The sequence below is a fragment of the Nannobrachium achirus genome, assembly GCF_963921795.1.
Source record: "Nannobrachium achirus genome assembly, chromosome: 20".
NCBI lineage: Eukaryota > Metazoa > Chordata > Actinopteri > Myctophiformes > Myctophidae > Nannobrachium > Nannobrachium achirus.
This window is the reverse complement of record NC_137827.1, coordinates 23,646,983-23,665,734: the sequence shown is the minus strand read 5'-3', so window position 1 is coordinate 23,665,734 and position 18,752 is coordinate 23,646,983. Positions and strand designations below refer to the sequence as shown.

The 18,752-nt window shown below is 41.8% G+C and overlaps 1 protein-coding gene across 1 annotated transcript in view; it reads left to right on the top strand.

The window, feature by feature from the left end:
• Positions 1–18,752, top strand: part of evla (Enah/Vasp-like a) — a gene marked incomplete at both ends in the record, with an annotated part of 55,752 nt that overhangs the window by 20,717 nt on the left and 16,283 nt on the right. Inside the window, 2 exons of the mRNA XM_080750012.1 lie at positions 9,017–9,185; positions 10,476–10,656. Of these exons, the coding sequence (XP_080606138.1) occupies positions 9,017–9,185; positions 10,476–10,656 (350 nt within the window). The remainder of the gene's footprint in view (positions 1–9,016; positions 9,186–10,475; positions 10,657–18,752) is intronic.

Below are 18,752 nucleotides of genomic sequence, written 5' to 3'. Positions count from 1 at the left end.
CAGTGAAGAGCCACCTTAACCTGTTCACTGCTGTACTGTCTTTGGGGCTATTTTTGGCAAAGAGGTTTGGTGTAGAGGGGGAAAAAGACCAGACTAAGTACAGAGTGAAAAGACAAGTTTATTAAGTATTGATGGTTCAAGTGGTTAAATATCTGAAAACACAAATTGACATGAATCCCAAATACACTGATGATCGTGTTGTCAAACAATGCAACTATATGGAATCTATGAAAACGTTGTGGGGGTCCCTGCTTCATCTCTCTCTCAACCAAGGGCTCCTTGGCCTGAAAACATTGAAGACCCCTGCCTTACGTTATTGGATCACACCCATAACAATTTTATACTGCAGCAGGTGTGCATGCATGCTCATGTACATGCATGTTATATCCTACATACATGTTTTGTTAGGTTGTCTGCTTAGTACAATAACCCTTTTTTGGTTTTGTTCATCTCTATTCAGGGGTCCCAGACTTGATTTGATAGGCAATTAATTGTTACTGTTAAATCTTTTGTCCCAGTCCAGTTCTTGCTGAAAGACGGTCAGCCTCTTCCTCCTCATTGACCTAATCCTGTTGCATTGTTACATCTGTAATTTCTCAACACTAAGCTGATGCTATACAAATCAGTTTTGGATCCTAATTAAGCTTTGAATATGTGCCTAGATCACAGATGTGTCAGGTCTGGACCTTGCCCCACGTAATTAGTATTCAACAGAAACTGTATGTCCACCACTTTGACAAGAAACAACAAGCAACAAAACCTTAATATTGAATAATTATTCAATTCTTGTTGTTTGTAGAACCACAACACTTTGCTTACACATTCATGCTGTTTACTACCATTGCGTTTGCCTGTGTTGTTGATGACGACACAGCAGCAGCAATGTTCCAGAAGACGTGACAAGGCGAGGCTTCTCCTTATGCGGTTCTTCTCACCACAAAAACTGAGCAGCATGTGAGCTGGACTATTCTGGTCTGGCTTCTAAAGCAGGACAGCGTAAGCCTAAACACAACACAGATCACAGATCGGCATCACATTGTGAAATAGAATAAAGTCCTCCGTAGCAGCACATGATGTGTTGATTGAGCAATGTCGCTATATAAAAAGAAGACAAATAGACGGCGAGCCTGTTTTATTTCTGACATCTTGGAGGGAAGAGAAGTTGCTAGCATCAGCCTAATGGCATGCTAGTCCTCTCTGCTCCAGACCACTCCAGAAATAGGGGTTGTTGTTGTAAGGCGATCCACGAGATGGATGGAGCCATCTCCCCTCCTCCCTCCTCGCTCGTTTCTCATTGAGACTTTAAAGGTTCTATCAGGTCTCCAAAGTGTCTGTTATGTGATTAGGGCATCAGCATGGCTTGTTAGGGATTATTATTTTTTATTATGTCTGTATTCTTCTGTTATGGTTTTACATAGGAGCTTGTCTTGAGGTTGAAAGCATACTCATATTTTAGCTTAGTTTAGTTTATTTGTACATTCTCTAATGACCACCCTGAACCACCCGATTGCTAGTCTTCCCCAGTATTGAGCCTTATCAGGGGGCAGGCACACATAGACATCAAATGGGGCTTGAGCCCCTGCCCTTTTATCCATCTGTAAAAAGTGCCCTCTACAGACCATGAATGCAGTTTTTGGTTAAAGAAATGCAAATGCACTCTTTTCATGCCATACCTGAAGGCAGCATTCAAGAGAATTGCCTTGTCCAAACTCTCCTGAACTTGAAAGCAGCATCTTATGTTGAAAGAATTGCCCTCTCTGTGTAGAAATCCATGCCGTTAATGTGGTATCAAGCAGCAAAAATACCCAACCTCCAAGCTTACAACGTGACGCTTTGTGAGCTTGGAGGTCTGTTATTTTAGATATTTCCATCAAGGCCCTTTTTAGAAATTTCAGCCCCTGCCTCTCTAACATTCTCTGCACGTCCCTGTCGGGGGGCGTGCCCATACAGAGCGGGAACGCATGGCCATTGGAAACACGTGGCCATTCAGAGCGGACATACTGGAAGTGCTGCTTGCAGTGTGTGAGCTTGTAGATAGGCTATTTTCACCAACTAGAGCAGGGTTCCCCAATTAGTTTTCCCCAAGGGCCGAATTATGTCTAGGATACCAAGCCGAGGGCCACAACATTGCAAGGGGCGACGGTGGCGTTCCTGCTACTCCAGCGACAGTTTTCGTCGTTGTCGGGTGAAGATCTTGTATGTCCAAAACCGTTCATTTTGAATTTATCATTTTAAAAATGATTTAAACTAGTGAAAACAGCCGATCTACAAGCACAAGCACACAAGTAGATCTGCTGTTTTCACTACTTTTGTGCGACGGCCTTGTATGATTTGCGAAAGAACGTACAAATTTGGAGATACGAGATTTCCACCCGACAACGACGATATACTAGTGTTGTTGCTGCTCTTATACCACCATTATTACTGGGATTGGTGGGGGCCAGACAGTAGCCCCCTGCGGGCCGCAAATGACCCTCGGGCCGCCTATTGGGGAACCCTGTCGCACCGCCCGCCAATCCAACCAATTATGTCTGAATCATACTGTCGGGGGGCCTTGTCAGAGTACCTGTTGTACCCTTATGTCTGTGTCCCTTTTGTACCACAATATACAGGTATGAAGATCTCTGTGTCTGTCAGTCCTTGTCCCTTTTTTGCCTGTATATGGAGATCTCATCAGTTTAATGCCCATATATTGGCATGCGCATACAGTATATGGGCATATCAGTGGGATTGGCGGTTCCAGACAAACTGCCTATCTGAACGACTCGACGGTGGGCACCACACTCCCTTGACTCCATGCCGATGCGTGGGCATAGCGGTCGGATCTGTGTTGGGTTTGTGTATGGTTAAGTCCGAGTCATAGTGATGATGGGTCGTGGTCCGCCGGCCAGCCGGACGGACCACCTGCCTGCCCACCCATTAGCCAATTCTAATATAGGACACACCTGTCAAGTGTGAATTTGGTTGGATGAACGGTTCTCGAGATATGCAAAGAAAGGACAGACAGGCAGAAAGATAAAGGTATTCTGGGAATTTATAGATGGATTCATTTACAGACAGCTGTAGCCAACACTGGCTCATCAGAAATTGCACTGATCATCTTCCCTTGACAAGGAAGTATAATTCGTGGCCATCTTCTCAGATCACAAATTCACAACCCCATGCTATGATCTTGGTATTTGGATGAAGTTGGTGTCTGCATAATGTGGTTCAATGCACCTTGTTTGCATTATGTCTCTGTCAGGGTTTCATTGTGCAGGCACACATTTTAAAGAGCTTTTTGATTTCAGCTGCAGTGAATTAGTGAATCAGATAGCAGTGTAAGTATGATAGTCAGTTGGCTGAAACATGATTTTGAGGTTCCTCTTTTTTTATTGTGTAATAACTTCGTTGCTCTTGTTCGTCGAAACATCAGCATCGATATTGCCTGCTTTTAACAGCCTGCCATGCCACAAAATGGGTAAACCAAATGTTTATTACCAGCCACGACAGAGTGCTTGGTATTGTTTTCACCTTGAGTCTGTGTGGAGTTAATTATGTGGGACGACATGCAATACAATACAGGTCTCCCTCTGGACTGGATTGAACCGGGGACGCTGTGATTACGTGATTGGCGCTCTATCTAATCAGCTACCAATGTGAAGGAGGACACAGACTTTCACGTTGTGTTTTCATTGCTTTGGCATGTTACACTCAGCAGCTGCTGGATAACCGTACAACATTAGCACAATAAGAGTGAAGGATGGATGGATGCCGGTTGATGAGCTGCATTTGTCAAAGTCTTCTCCCTCTACATTTATTATTTGTCCTGCCTTTGTACTCTGGCTTTGGTGTTTTACTGAAGTAAACAAATATGTTACACTACAAAAGCATTTTCCCTTACCTCATGAGAAAGTCCCTAGAAATGATTCAAATCCAACCTAACTAGAAACTGTTGGGGATCTTATTGGAAGTAAACATGTCTTCTGTCCCAGCAATTAGGTTGTGAGACTCTCCCTATAGCGTTGAGGATGTGTGTGTATTAATAATTAATAATAATAATAGACCTTATATTGCAGTATGAGAAGAACCAACATGTACAGATGAGTTAAATAGCGATAGGGTAAAATTCGATTGAATCATGAATTTCTTTGGGAGCTGGTTTTGATATTGACACCAGAACATAGTCGCATGTTGAGGCAACTTTCTTTTAATAGTGTTTAAAGAAAGTAAAACAATGCTGAAACAACACAATCAACTCTGTCATATATATTAGATATCATAGATATCATAGATTTTATATCATCATAGACCGATATAAAAAATGCTAACAGAAATCACCAGATGAGAAATTATACATATTGTTGAATCTGAACATTTACAGAATCGCAATACAGACATGCCAAAGACAGCAATACTCTATGTCTAAAATACATATCAAATTGGCATCTGAGAATTAAGATTTTAGATTTTAAATACATTATTGTCCATCACATAGTGATACAAGTTTTTCTTTGTCATTGTTCCCGAGCAACAATATAAAACATAAACACATACAAACATCGTATCAGGCAGTCCCTGACAATTCCCGTCCCTAACAGACACTGTAAGTCATTTTGATTGAGCAAAAGAATGGTACAAGGAAGTGCTACAGAATATAAATCAACATTTAGTTCTTCCTTCAAAGAACATTGTACGGCAAGGAAAGGAAGTTGTTTAGAACAGGGGTCTTCAACGTTTTCAGGTCAAGGACCCCTTAGTTGAGAGAGAGATGAAGCAGGGACCCCCACAACCTTTTTGTAGATTCCATACAGTTTCATCGTTTGACAGCATAATCAGTGTATTTTGGATTCATGTCAATTTGTGTTTTCAGATATTTAACCTCTTGAACCTTCAATACTTAATAAACTTGACCTTTCACTCTGTACTTATTGTGCTCTTTTTCCACCGCTACACCAAACCTCTTTGCCGAAAATAGCCGATCTACAAGCTCACAATGCCTCGCACTGCAAGGCGTTGTGAGCTTGTAGATCTTCTATTTTTGGCTTAAGTTCTCAGAATATGGATGTTGGGTTTAAAAAGGAGAAAAAAGTTTATATCACAAAGATTTGGAGGACCCACTGTAGTAACTCTGAGGACCCCCTAGGGGTCCCGGACACCCTGTTGAAGACCCCTGGTTTAGAAAACATGGAGATGACAGCTCTCAGTGAAGACAAGAGAGTGAAAAGTCAAATCCAGTCAAAGCTTATTGAGAGGACGGCTTGGAAACTAGAGAGCAGGGTGATGACAGGAAATCATTTGAGAGGGAAGGGAAGCAGCTTAAGTTGAGACCAAGCCATGCAGAACCAGAGTCCTGGGGAGTCTGAGGTGCCACGCTGTCTTCCTCCTGGAGGGGAGCACATTGAAGGACAGGAGAGCTGACAGAGAGACTCAGAGAGCAGGTGTGTCGCACCAAATTCTGGGCCCTGGGTACTTTAACTATTGAAAAATAGCAGATCTACAGTACAAGCGCTGCAAGCTTGTTGATCTGCTATTTTTGAAAAGTCTTGAAAATTTGGGCAAGTCTTTGAATATTTAAAATCCTACATTTTAAAACAAAACCTATGTTTCTATGTCAGTGGTGCACAAACTTTTTCATTTGAAGGACCCCCAATATAATATGTATTTGGCCACGGACTAATAATGCCAATCTCAGAATATTTAGTTCTGAGGACCTCCCAGAAGCAACATTTTAGTAACAAATGTTCGCTTAAATAATACATAATTTATATTCAAAGATTTGCACACATTTTCACGACTTTTCAAAAATAGCAGATCTACAGAGTGCCGCGCTGTGAGCTTGTACATCTGCTATTTTTCAATAGCTAAAGTGTAAAATAATGAAGGCCCCTCCACCTTCGGCCCTAGTAGCTCAGTCCGACATCAGAGAGACACATAGAGAGACAGAGAGAGACACATAGAGAGAGGTCACATGTTGTCATTTAAATGTTACTGGTGTCCTCAGGCACAAGCCTTCCACTAATTGAATGGATGAGCAACTCATCTCAGCTTTACACATCATGTTGCTGCTAAATGAATCTCGGTTTTCCCGCTGCTGTCAGCGTCGCTGCATCATCCTTCTCTTATTGCTATATACGGTTGTGAAGATGGCATATTTTATTGTTGCACACTTAAAAAAACGCCACCATTCACGTTCACAGCATTGCAGACTTTTGAGCTGTACACGTACCATCCATAACATATCGGTCTCAGTTTAGTTTACATAGATACATTACGTACACACTCGCGCACACAACATAGTTTTCTTCTCATTGACAGACAGCCGGAGTGTTTATACAGACGCACACACTCACACACACGTGCGCTCATTCATCACTTTCGGTGAGCTGATGAACTCCTGTGTTTCTCACACCTCTAGGCTGTCAATGTGAACTGTATCCGTCTGGATGACAGATTGCATCCCTGAGGTGCTGAAGGTGAACATTAGATAAGCGTTTAGCTAATTCACTTCACAGGTTCTATGACGATAGAGTTAACCTCATCCCTGCTGTAGTCTAGAAACACTGTTTCCCAAATTGTTGTCTAATTGACCCATTTGTGGGTCACTAAATATTTTTTACTTCATACATGATTAAAAAAAAGAAAGAAAGAAAATAAATTAGGGAAAATAGCAGATCCACAAATCCTTATAGATCTGCTATCTTCATTAGTTTGGTCAAATGTCTAGTTTCTCTTTTGGTTCTTCAGCTAAAATGTTTGGGCATAACTGGTCTAGAAGAGTACACATAGCAAGTGTTACCAAACTATTTATAGAACCTAGTTGAGCCGCATGTGTTATGCTTATAATTCTGTTTTTGAATGTGTTAATTAGCTATGTAGTTAGTTAATCATAGAAGTGCTGAACCACAATTGAATGGACAATTTTTTCTTGTCCTATTTTAGGGAAATGAATTCCTTGACAGTTATGTGGTTATAAACAACATAGTTGTGTGTAGATGTTATTCATTATTCTTAGCTCTTAGTCTTAACTCTCACTCTCTCTCTCTCTCTCTGAGTGAGTGAGTGAGTGAGTGAGTGAGTGTGTGTGTGTGTGTGTGTGTGTGTGTGTGTGTGTGTGTGTGTGTGTGTGTGTGTGTGTGTGTGTGTGTGTGTGTGTGTGTGTGTGTGTGTGTGTGTGTGTGTGTGTGTGTGTGTGTGTGTGTGTGTGTGTGTGTGTGTGTGTGTGTGTGTGTGTGTGTGTGCGCGCGCGTCTGTGTATGACGGGCTAGTGCGCGTGTTTGTGTCAAGTCGTCTCGTTTACTTTTCAATAAGTGAGAGACTCATGCTGGCGATAAGCCTGTTGATTAAACACTTGTGTTTTTAACTCACCGTATCATTACCCCAGCATCCCCAACACACCCTTTTACCCCAGTGCTTCTGAACATTTATGGAAGTGCCATTCTGGTACCAGTACAGAATGCCACAGTAAAGGGCAAGGAGGCAAAGGGGAATTTTCTGTGGCTTTGGTTTTGAGGTTGAGGTTTCTCTCTGCCTGTTTATAGGCTGCCCCTCCCTCTCCTTGGGGCGTACGAGCTGTCAGATAACTACTGTACTAACATATTATTCCTATAGCGTTAACTGAGGAAAGGTGTGGCTCTCTCTCCGGTACCCCATATGCTAACCAGCTGACTTTATCCTAGGCTAATTCATCATGGGCCTCAATATTTTATTTAACAACTTTCAACCTGGCGTGTCCATATTTAAAAATTAAATAAAACATTTCAAATAAAAATTATCTCCCCAAAAAGACAATGCGTTCTGATGCCGCCATGCATTGTAAGCTTGTAGATTGGCTATTCTACCACTTTTTGTGGTCACATGTTCAAATACTGGATTCTGATTGGCTTAAAACAGTGTTAAATCGGTCAACAACCTTGAGTTGGCTCATGGACCCCGCCCACTGAAACAATTAATGATTGTAACTAAAGATCCTTGCAAGTTACAGCTGTGTTTTCTTTCATTTATATGGTAAAACTGGTAGAAAGCAATTTACCATTCGAGGTCGTGGGTTGTTGGCTGATTTACCACGGTTTCAATGTTGTTTGGCACTCGGCTTTGCCTCGTGCCACAACCCTGAAACAGAGGTAAATCAGCCAACAACCCACTCCCTCTCATGGTAAATGGCTTACTTTTTGCTCATCAGCGTACAACAAAGTAAAGGGCTTAAGTGGTTCAGAGTGTTGCTGGCAGCACATTCAAGAAATATACAGTACAGTATGTGTCCACATATGAAACATACAGCATCTGTCTTGAGTTTATTGGAAGCAACCAAGTGCTGCAGGTTCTACAGTAGGATACATCCATAGCTACAGTACATTGTCATGTAACCTCTTAAAGGAGTCGTTCAGACCAAAACACTTCATACCTGCTTTAGTCGATTTTTTTCATAGCTGCCCCTGTTGCTAGATTTCGGATGCCCCTGTTGCTATATTTCGCAGGCCCTCTCATAACTAACAGAGTAGATAGTCCTTATGCTAGTGCGGTTATTTCTTTAGCTTCAAAGTTAGTCTTTTTTTATTGGTTTGTGTTTACACAACATCCTGAGACCAACCAAACCGCTGTTTTGACCTCACAGGCACCCTTACTTGTCAAACAGACGAGAAGATCCTCTGCTCCTCCCCTCCCTTTCTAGGCTCTCCTCTCCCTGCTCTGGTGCAGAGCAGAAGCCGTTGGACAAGTAAGGGTGTCTGTGACGTCAAAACAGCGAAATATAGCAACAGGGGCAGCCGAAATCTAGCAACAGGGGCAGCTATGAGAAAAATCGACTAAAGCAGGTATGAATGGGTATGATAAAAGGCATATTTAACCCTATATGTGTGTGTTTTGGTCTGAACGACTCCTTTAAATGTTCAGCCAAACAGTCATGTCCATCCTATTCACCTGGAGTCTGTTCCGCTAACTAGCTTACTTTGTCATAGGCTGTTCTATTTTACAACTTTCACCCTGACATCCTTATTAATTCCATCGTTGGTCTCCCCCCCCATCTCTCTGCCTCCAGTGAACAGAGTATCTGCCAGGCGCGAGCCTCGGTCATGGTCTACGATGATGCCAGTAAGAAGTGGGTGCCCATCAAGCCTGGCCAGCAGGGCTTCAGTCGCATCAACATATATCACAACACAGCCAACAACACCTTCAGAGTGGTGGGGGTCAAACTGCAGGATCAGCAGGTGAGAAGAACCTCAGTCCATGGTGTGCAACCTTTGTACTACACTGAGGATCGAGAATAGCAACTACATGTGGATCCCTTATGTTGAATGAAATATAATTCAGTTTGAATATTTTTAGTTTGAAACTGAATTAAAGAAGTGTTTCACGACGATTGATGTCATGAAATCGATTAAATGTTTGACTATGGATTTATTTATAAAAATATATATACATTCTAAAAAATGGCTCATATAAATGGTTCACAATGCATTCTGATTTGATGCATTGTAAGTGGCTATTTGAAGGATTATTTGTCTTTCTTTTAGATTGATTAGATTTGATTGAATAGCTGAATATAGGTTCAGATACACTTACTGTATATCTTCTGCTACGTGATGTCTCTTACATGCACAAAAGACTGTGATATTCTCCCTTTTTTGCAAGCATCTTATCTGATATTGTTGCGCTGTTATCTCAAGGGCTGTCCATACTGTCTCCGACCACCAAACCTTTCGTCCGAGAGTTCTGACTTTCCGAACTCTAATTCGGGGTAATGCTTTTCAGAACTTGCGAGTGACGTCATTTTGTAGTTGAACTGGACCTTTCTGACAAAAGGTTTGGTGGTCGGAGACAGTATAAACAGGACAATCTTTAACTCTTGTTATCTTGAGATTTGACAATAAAGTTGAATTCGTAGTCACGTCGTAGAGGGTTTCTATTCCAGGGGTGTCGCACCAAATTCTGGGCCTTGGGTACAAGGATTCACTGCGGGCCCCCCATGAATGTTCTTCATAGTGGGAGGGGTGTTTAGCCCATTTAGACTGGGAACCCATTATTACGCATTATTTTGTGCTTTAACTATTGAAAAATAGCATATGCATGCTCACAGCGTGGCACTGATTGCCGCGCTGCGAGATCTGTAGATCTGTAGATCTACTATTTTTGAAAAATTGTGAAAATGTGTCTTTGAATATTTCAAATCCTTAGGTTTCCCATCTCAAAATATTTAGTTCCAGGGACCCCTCAGAAGCAAATTTGAGTTACAAATGTTTGCTTAAAAAATACATATATTCAAAGATTTGCACACATTTTCACGACCTTTTTAAAAATTAGCAGATCTACAAGCTCGCAGCGCACTGTGAGCTTGTATATCTGCTATTTTTCAATAGCTAAAGTATATAATAATAAAGTATATAATTATGCCACCCTCCACCTTGGGCCCTAGTAACTCAGTCTCACTTTTACCCCCCTTGTGACACCCCTGATCTGTTCTTTCCTCCCTGTCTCCTGCCCCCCACTCCAACATGAAGGTGGTGATCAACTACTCCATAGTGAAGGGTCTGAAGTACAACCAGGCCACCCCAACCTTCCACCAGTGGCGTGACGCTCGCCAGGTCTATGGGTTGAACTTTGCCAGTAAGGAGGAGGCCACCACCTTCTCCAACGCCATGCTGTTCGCCCTCAACGTCCTCAGCTCACCTGACAGTGGAGGTATGCTTCCTGACCAGGCACGTGCACACATAGACATCAAAGGGGGCTTGAGCCCCTGCCCTTTTACCCGTCTGTAAAAACTGCCCTCTCCAGACCATGAATGCAGTTTTTACTATTAAATGCAAATGCCCCCTTTCCATGCCATACCTAAAGGAAGCATTCATGGAAATTGCCTTGTCCAAACTCTCCTGAACTTGAATGCAGCATCTTATGTTGAAAGAATTGCCCTTTCTGTGTAGAAATCCATGCCGTTACACCACATCTTTTGTTTTGACTTGATTATGCTTATTTCAGTGTATAACACCGAAAATAGCTGACTGCGATGCGTTGTGAACTTGGAGTTCTGTTATTTTCAATATTTCCACCAAAGGCCCTTTTAGAAATTTCAGCCCCTGCGTCTCTAACATTCTCTGCACGTCCCTGTTCCTGACAGTCATTTATCTGTCAGTTATGTGGCTTTAAGCCTACTTCAAACCAAATATTAGCAAAAGGACAAGTAAATAAAGTGTAAATGTGTGAGTGATGATATATATACTGTATATAGTATATACAGTTTTGAAATGCACCTTCCCTCGTTAGCTAAGTAGCATATAGGTCTATTATGTTGTGGCCAAAAACAAGAATCTTCTATAATATACAAAAAAAGAATGGATTAAAAAAGTACTTGCGAATCAAGATATAGAATGTAGGACTACAGTACATTAATGCAGCAGAGAAATGAATAGATTAGTGACCAAGTATATCATATATACTGACATGCAAATAGCAGTCAGTATTACAGTATATGGTTAACTGGTTATTTTCTGGGAGTAAATTGCATGTTTAACTCTGATCATGTATTTATCCTGCTGGGGTTCTGCGCTCGTTTTACATGGTACGTTTGTGCATTAGTTAATCTCCTGGAAGCTCTTTTTTTTATGTGGTATGGTTGTATGTTAGTTAATCTTCCGGAAGGAAGTAATACAGTAGAAGGTCTTTTTACATGGTATGGTATATGTTGGTTAATCTCTTGGATGAAAGAGATAGAATCTCTCTTTACACGGAATGGCTGTACGTTGGTTGAGCTCTTGGAAGGAGGAGATGGAAGCTCTTTCTGGCAGAGCATGGTTGTACCGCTTGGTTAAGCTCTTGGATGGAATTGATAGATGTTATTCTAAGGCATTTTCAAATGTCAGGGTCAAAGTTAATGGTCCAAATCCAGGGAACATGTGTATTGGGTTATTCTGGACTGACATGTTTTATATGTAGCCATCATTCTTAGGCTGTCACAATTATTACATAATCGTCTAATTGCAATTATTTGACATAATCGCAATTGTTTTGGGATAATCGTCATAATCATTTACATGTTGAAAAATGTTTATATATGTTCAAACATTTAAAAAATTGTGGAAATAGCAGATCTACAACCTCACAACGCGCTGCGATGCGACACGTTGTGAGCTTGTAGATCGGCTATTTCCACTATAGATGTTTTAAAGTGTAAAGCTGTCAAATATGTCCTTAATTTCTTTGTATATTTAGGTTATGTGTCATATCTGCCATGTGCAACTTCAAAGCCTACAAGCCAAACAGAAATGTAATTGTCAACGACAAAACACAATTAAATCGTTAATTATTTGAGTGACAATTAATCGTCATGTAAAATGTCATAATCGTGACAGCCTAATCATTCTTTGGAATGATATTATTTTATTCAGTGAATTTCCAAGAATCCAGTTTATTCAAATGTATCAGGCGAGATGAATCAGCGCTTCAAGTGTCCTATCTCCTTTTATGAAACCGACACTGCTTTGAATCAGCATAATCACATTATTGTATTCACGTTGCATTCACAAGCATATTAGGTTCCATTGTCATGGATACTCCTTTAATCTTAACACTTTATTTTTATATGAGAAAGATTCAGAAGGCACATACTGAAACAATTTGAAATTGTTTAGGGAGTTAGCAATTGTCTTTAGAGATTAAGGAGATAGTTATGTTGATAGTGCACATTTGTCTTAGACACATTGTCTCTATGATGATACAAACAAATGTACAGACTTCAGCTATTCTGAGTGTTCCCGCAATGTCCCTATTGATTTAATGGTATGTTAGAGCTGCTGTATGTGATCTCATCTGAGCTGTATTGCCCTCTGGTGGTTACTGATGCATACTGCAGACAGGCTTTACTCTTTGTTAAAATAACAAAGCTAAGAGAAACCTGACCAAAATACTAATGTCAGTTGGAACTTGAAAGCTCTTCATTGAGGAATCTGTAATACAACCTCATTCCAAAGTGTTTATTGTTGCAATACCTTAATACAAAAAGAGAAATTATTGCCTTGTGTTCTGGATAACAATGGAACCAGCATTTGAGGGACACGTGATTGTTTGAATGTGCCGTATTTAAGGCTGCTTTGAAGATGTGACCCATAATACATTATGTTGGAAGAACTCAGACCTGCATCTGAGGCCTGTCTCTGCTCTTAGTTTACTAAACAGCTCTGGTTACAAGCTACTTTTAAGCTGTGTGTGTGTGTGTGTGTGTGTGTGTGTGTGTGTGTGTGTGTGTGTGTGTGTGTGTGTGTGTGTGTGTGTGCGCGTGTGCGTGTGCGCACATGCGCGCGCACGCGTGCGTTTTTATGTCCAAGTCCAAGGAGGTAATATTTGTGAGCGTGTAGCTCCGGTGTCATCCTGTTCTGTCCTGGTTGTTTCCCATTGGTGCCTGGCCTGGCTAAAATATCTCATGGAGCCTTCCTGTCTTACGTCCACACCATGCTCACATGCTGTGCCTCTACTTTTTTGGGGGAGCATTTGGATGTGGCACCATCATGGGCCTCCTCGGGCAAGCCCCAGGTGTCTTGGAATACAGCGTCGCTCCTGCATGCAAAACCTACCTACCTCTACCTCTGCAGTCACCGCCGCCGTCTGTGTTCTTTCCTGTCAACCAGTGCCCCTGCCGTACAACCAGGCTCCTCACTTCCTGGTGTCCCAGTTAGCCGCCTGACATCCGGCACAGGGAGGAACATTATTTGTACAGAGGTCTACGTATCCTAAAGCAGTGCTGGCATGAAGGAAGCGGCGACATCAGTGCAGGGGACATTAGGGAGGACAGGGGGGTGCTTCACCATGCTGACTCCAAACAAATCACCTGGTGTTCTTAGAAGAGTTTCTTCAACCATTATCACCCTCAGTAAGTACTGTCAAGAAATGCAAGCAGTAGCCACAATTTGTTTGGGAATGGCACACTTGCCAAAGATAACTACATTAACCCTGGCCGCGGCGTCCCTATTTTGGGAACATTTAACAATTCAACCATAAAAAACTAAAAAGAGGCAAAGATAGCGATCAAATTTGCTATTTGTTCGACAAAGTATATAGGACTTAAGTGTTGCCTATGACCCCATTATGTGATGTGAAGGTGATGATATACATTACACTGGACATTACATTAAACCTGTCCAAGAATCCATTGGAGTTGTGGTGGATATCTCTGTTATGTTACTTACGTATGTTCGTCTCTGAATCTGTCAGAAGCTGCTGTTCTAATGAGAAAGATTTGGGACGGACAGAGGTATACAAACCACTGAAACGTTATAAGGTTATGACGAATATCATTCCTAGAATAACCTCATAACAGATGCATTTGATATCTCGCCGTCCCCATCAAACACAAAAAGTTAGGAATAGAGAGGTTGAAGTGTGTGTGTGCCTGCGTGTATGTATTTGTGTGCGTGCATGTTTGGGTCCAGCTCCTGGCTTCACATCTAGCGGAGCTGTTGATAGCAGTTGGGTAATGATGATACAAGCATTCCTGCATGAAAACGGAGAGAGAGACAGCATCACAGACATCAATCTCCTTGGCATAACACACAAACACACACTCACACTCAAAAGTACACGTATACAGTATATACAGTACTACAGCGCAGCACTGGCCTTGTTTATTCCCCCGTGTTCTCCATACTGTGACTGCAGGCCTGATCAAGCCCTCTCCTCCCCTGGGCTGTCTCTTTTCCCTTCACCTTTACCATAGCAACAACCATGTCCACATGTCAGTAGAACCCCCACACACGCATGCATGCATGCACGCACGCACACGCGCATACGCTCACACACAGTGATTGTCTCCATCACAACTGTCTCGTTAATATGTGCAGATGGGCTGTGAAGTGTTTATAATCTCACCCCAGGTAGTGTTTAAAGAGTATAAAGACTTAACACTTGTGATGGTTAATGGCAGTGTGATGAACACGTTGAACAAAATCATGGCTATGTCATTTATTTCAACTGTAACTCGTGTTTTGACATGTCATATTTGTTTGTCTCTGACATTGCAGCAGCACATCACAGTCGATTGTTGATTGTAAATATACAGTACATTTTTTTGAATCGTCACTTAAAGCGAATTCGTGTTGATGCAACAAAACCATGCTGTTGCCATAAACAAAGAATGTATCTGGGGGCTCTTAGGCTGGCACCAACATACTGTATATTATCAAGCTTCTCAGAATAGGAGAAGCTTTAAAACACATTGCTTAATCCTAGCACAGTAGTTCTAGGATTAGCAAGTCATGTATTTTAAAGTATCTCTTTCTAATGATCTGAACAGCAAAACGTATACTAGATTAATTGTGTTAGAATATAGTGCTTGATTAGGTGTAGTCTATGTAGATGATTAGTAATTATATCACTGTCCCACCTCTCTCCTGGTTTATGAAAAAAAAGCTGATTTACAAGCTTTTTTTAAACGCATTACATTTTGACACACTGTGAGCTTGCAGATATTCCGTTTTTGGCCAGCGACACCGTTGTACGATGAAGTATAAACGAGGCTTTAGATAGAGAATCTCTGTGCCACAGTGTGCGGGATATTTGCTAAATTTAGTATGTAGCTGTGCCAGCGGAGCAGATAATTGCCATGAGCTAACGAGCGGAGTTCAGAGGCATGTCACAGAGGGGAAATGCATCTCCCAGACACCTTCTCTGGTTCTCAGCGTGCAGGAGCAGAACAAAAGGATTCTGTCAAACAAGTCGACATCAGCAGATGAAGCACTGTCTTGACACACCAGAGCAGATTTCTAATAATCTGCGCCCAAATTAACACTTAAAGGAGTAGTTCACCCCCAAAATGACTTTTTTCCCATTTGATTAGTCACACCATGGAGACTTGAGTTCAATAATGTATTTTTGTATGTCACATTCCTAAGACAAAAAAATGTATTATAGTAAATGTACTTGACCCTTGACCCTAAATGTATCAAATGCATTTGATTCTGACCCAAATGCATTTGGGTCCCCATCCAGGGCCTTGTTTGGGTCCCCATCCAGGCCCATGTATTTGGGTCCCCTTTCAGAATCAATGGGGGTAATTTTACCATAATGTTCTTTTTTTTTCTTCTTAGGAATGCAACAAAAACAAAACGATATTATTGAACTCAATTGAATTGAATAATAATTTTTACTTAAGTCTCCATGGTGTGAGTAATCAATAGAAAAAAGTCATTTTGGTGGTGAAGTGCTCCTTTAAACCCGATTCTCGCTTGGGTGTTCGCTGCCGCCGCCGAGACACAACTACAATCTTGTGAGCTTGTAGCTCCGCTATTCTCTGCCATTGGACCATAAATTAGGCTTTACAGACAAATACAGACGTTTCAACAGTTATGCTGTCAAAGCTGGTATGTGTTGAATCTTATTTAGGCCAACTCTTCCCTCATATCGACTGAAACCACTGTCCCACCTCATGTTGACTAAAACCACTGTCCTACCCCGCTGTGCAGAATGGAAACATCTCCCACAGGTTTTCTTGGTGTCGCGGTGGGCGTTGAAGTTGGAAGTTTAATGACTGGTATTCTGGCTATGTGTTAACTGCTACCCCTGATGCTCCCTGTTTATAGTCAGCTCAGAATAGGGACTCTAACTTTGGTAGTCAGCAGAGGGGGGCTGCGAGGGGAGATGCGGGGTGACTGACCATCACTCTGCACGGAGGTAACAATTTGTTAGTCATCTCAGGTCAACAAGCACAGCGGTAAACACGTCACTTTAAATCATGGGTCTTCAACAGGGGGTCCGGGACCCCTAGGGGGTCCTCAGAGTTACTACAGGGGGTCCTCCAAATCTTTGAGTAATAGAACGTTTTTTTCTCCTTTTTTATATACAACCACTTGAACCCTAGTGTCCATATTCTGAGAACTTTAGCCAAAAATAGCAGATCTACAAGCTCACAACGCCTCGCATTGAGCTTTGGTGTAGAGGGGAAAAAGAGCAGACTAAGTACAGAGTGAAAGGTCAAGTTTATTAAGTATTGACGGTTCAAGTGGTTAAATATCTGAAAACACGAATTGACATGAATCCAAAATACACTGATGATTGTGCTGTCAAACGATGAAACTATATGGAATCTATGATAAGTTTGTGGGTGTCCCTGCTTCATGTCTCTCAACTAAGGGGTCCTTGGCCTGAAAACATTGAAGACCCCTGCTTTAAAGGTACACTGACTAGGTAACTTTAGGTACTTTTTTTATACGGTATATACATTTTTTTTAGCTGTTATTTACCTTTATCACCCACTATATTATTGTGCTGGCGTGTTTCCTCACAGAAAGATACATCCCCCTGGCTGTGTTTTGGTTGTGTTCCACTGTTTATGTTGACATTCAAACCTGTGAGTCTGTGAATCTCCAAGGAGAGAGAGTTCCAATCGAGAGGGCAGGGACTGCCACACTCAAGGCTCTATTGCAGAGGGTCTGGTTATCGGTGTGAGGGATGGTGAGGAGCCCTAAAAGTCAGAAGACCTCAGGCTCCCCGCTGGGGTGTAATCCTGGAGGAGGTGTGATATTATGTGCAACGTCCCATTAGTCCTACGGTGGTTAGTAGGGATGTAACGATACATTTGAACAACAATTGGAGACGCATCACGATACATGGTTGACAATACGATACATGGACGATATTGGTACATTCATGGCGATACGATACGATTCGATTCAATGATTTAAAATCGATATAATAACTATTTAGCAAAGACATTAAATCTTTGTGAAACGTGTCAATAGAGCAGATTTTTTAAGGGAAAAATCTATAAGTTAAATTATATTTCAACACATGGACAAACCCGCACCTTGACATGAACACAGAGATTACACACATTTATCGATAGACCAAGAGTAGCTAAGAGTAGTAATGGAAAAGTAATTAGACCCCTCTTTTTCATTTTCCCTCTTAAAATTGCTAAATACAAGACACAAATAATTAGTTTCCATACAATCGATTATTTGCATAGCAAAATGATTCAATACGTTTTTTTGCATATTTGCTTTTGCATATCGATATTAACCTGACTTTCGCCAGATAGTTGCAGCAGTGCGTAACGCTCTGCCTTACATCTGGGATCTCTCGGCCAGACTCTATGTAAGGGGCGGGCCATTTTTTGAATTTCTGTAGCAGGTGATTGGATGTGGCCGTTTCTATCACAGTCTGGGAGTGCCAACTCCAACCACTCATATTGGCCTGTCTGCATGACGTTGCAGACAGGCAACGTCATGCACTCTGACTCAGGCAACGTCACTCTATTGGCTCAGAGCCGCTCAGAGCCCGCCCATAGCTGCCGCTGATTGGTCCGGCCCGGGACTTTACGAGTGTTATCAACGCTGGCGGACCGAGCCCAGATGGTAAAGCAATGCAACGCAATGCTGCCACCATCTGGCGAAAGTCAGGTAATATCGATATAGTAGACCATTGCAAGTTAAAAAATATTTTTCGATTCAGTTACTATATCGTTACACCCCTATGTGATAGGTACCGTGGGGCTAGGGCATGGAGAGCTTTATAGGTGAGGAGGAGCTATTTGTAACTTAGCCGGAAGTGTAGGTGTTTGAGGGTGGGGATGATGTGCTCATGTGCTGTCAGGGCTTGCTACGGATATCCATATTTACAGTACTGTATATCCATCAGCCTATCGGGGACTAGTATCTGTGTAGTTTGGGGCCCTTTGCTATTTGCATTATATTGCTATTGTAATATGAATCGCTTCTATCTGTGTTGTCAGTGTTCATTTGCTACTTAATTGCACTCCCTTAATTCAATTATTCTGGTTTCTATACTGCTGTGGT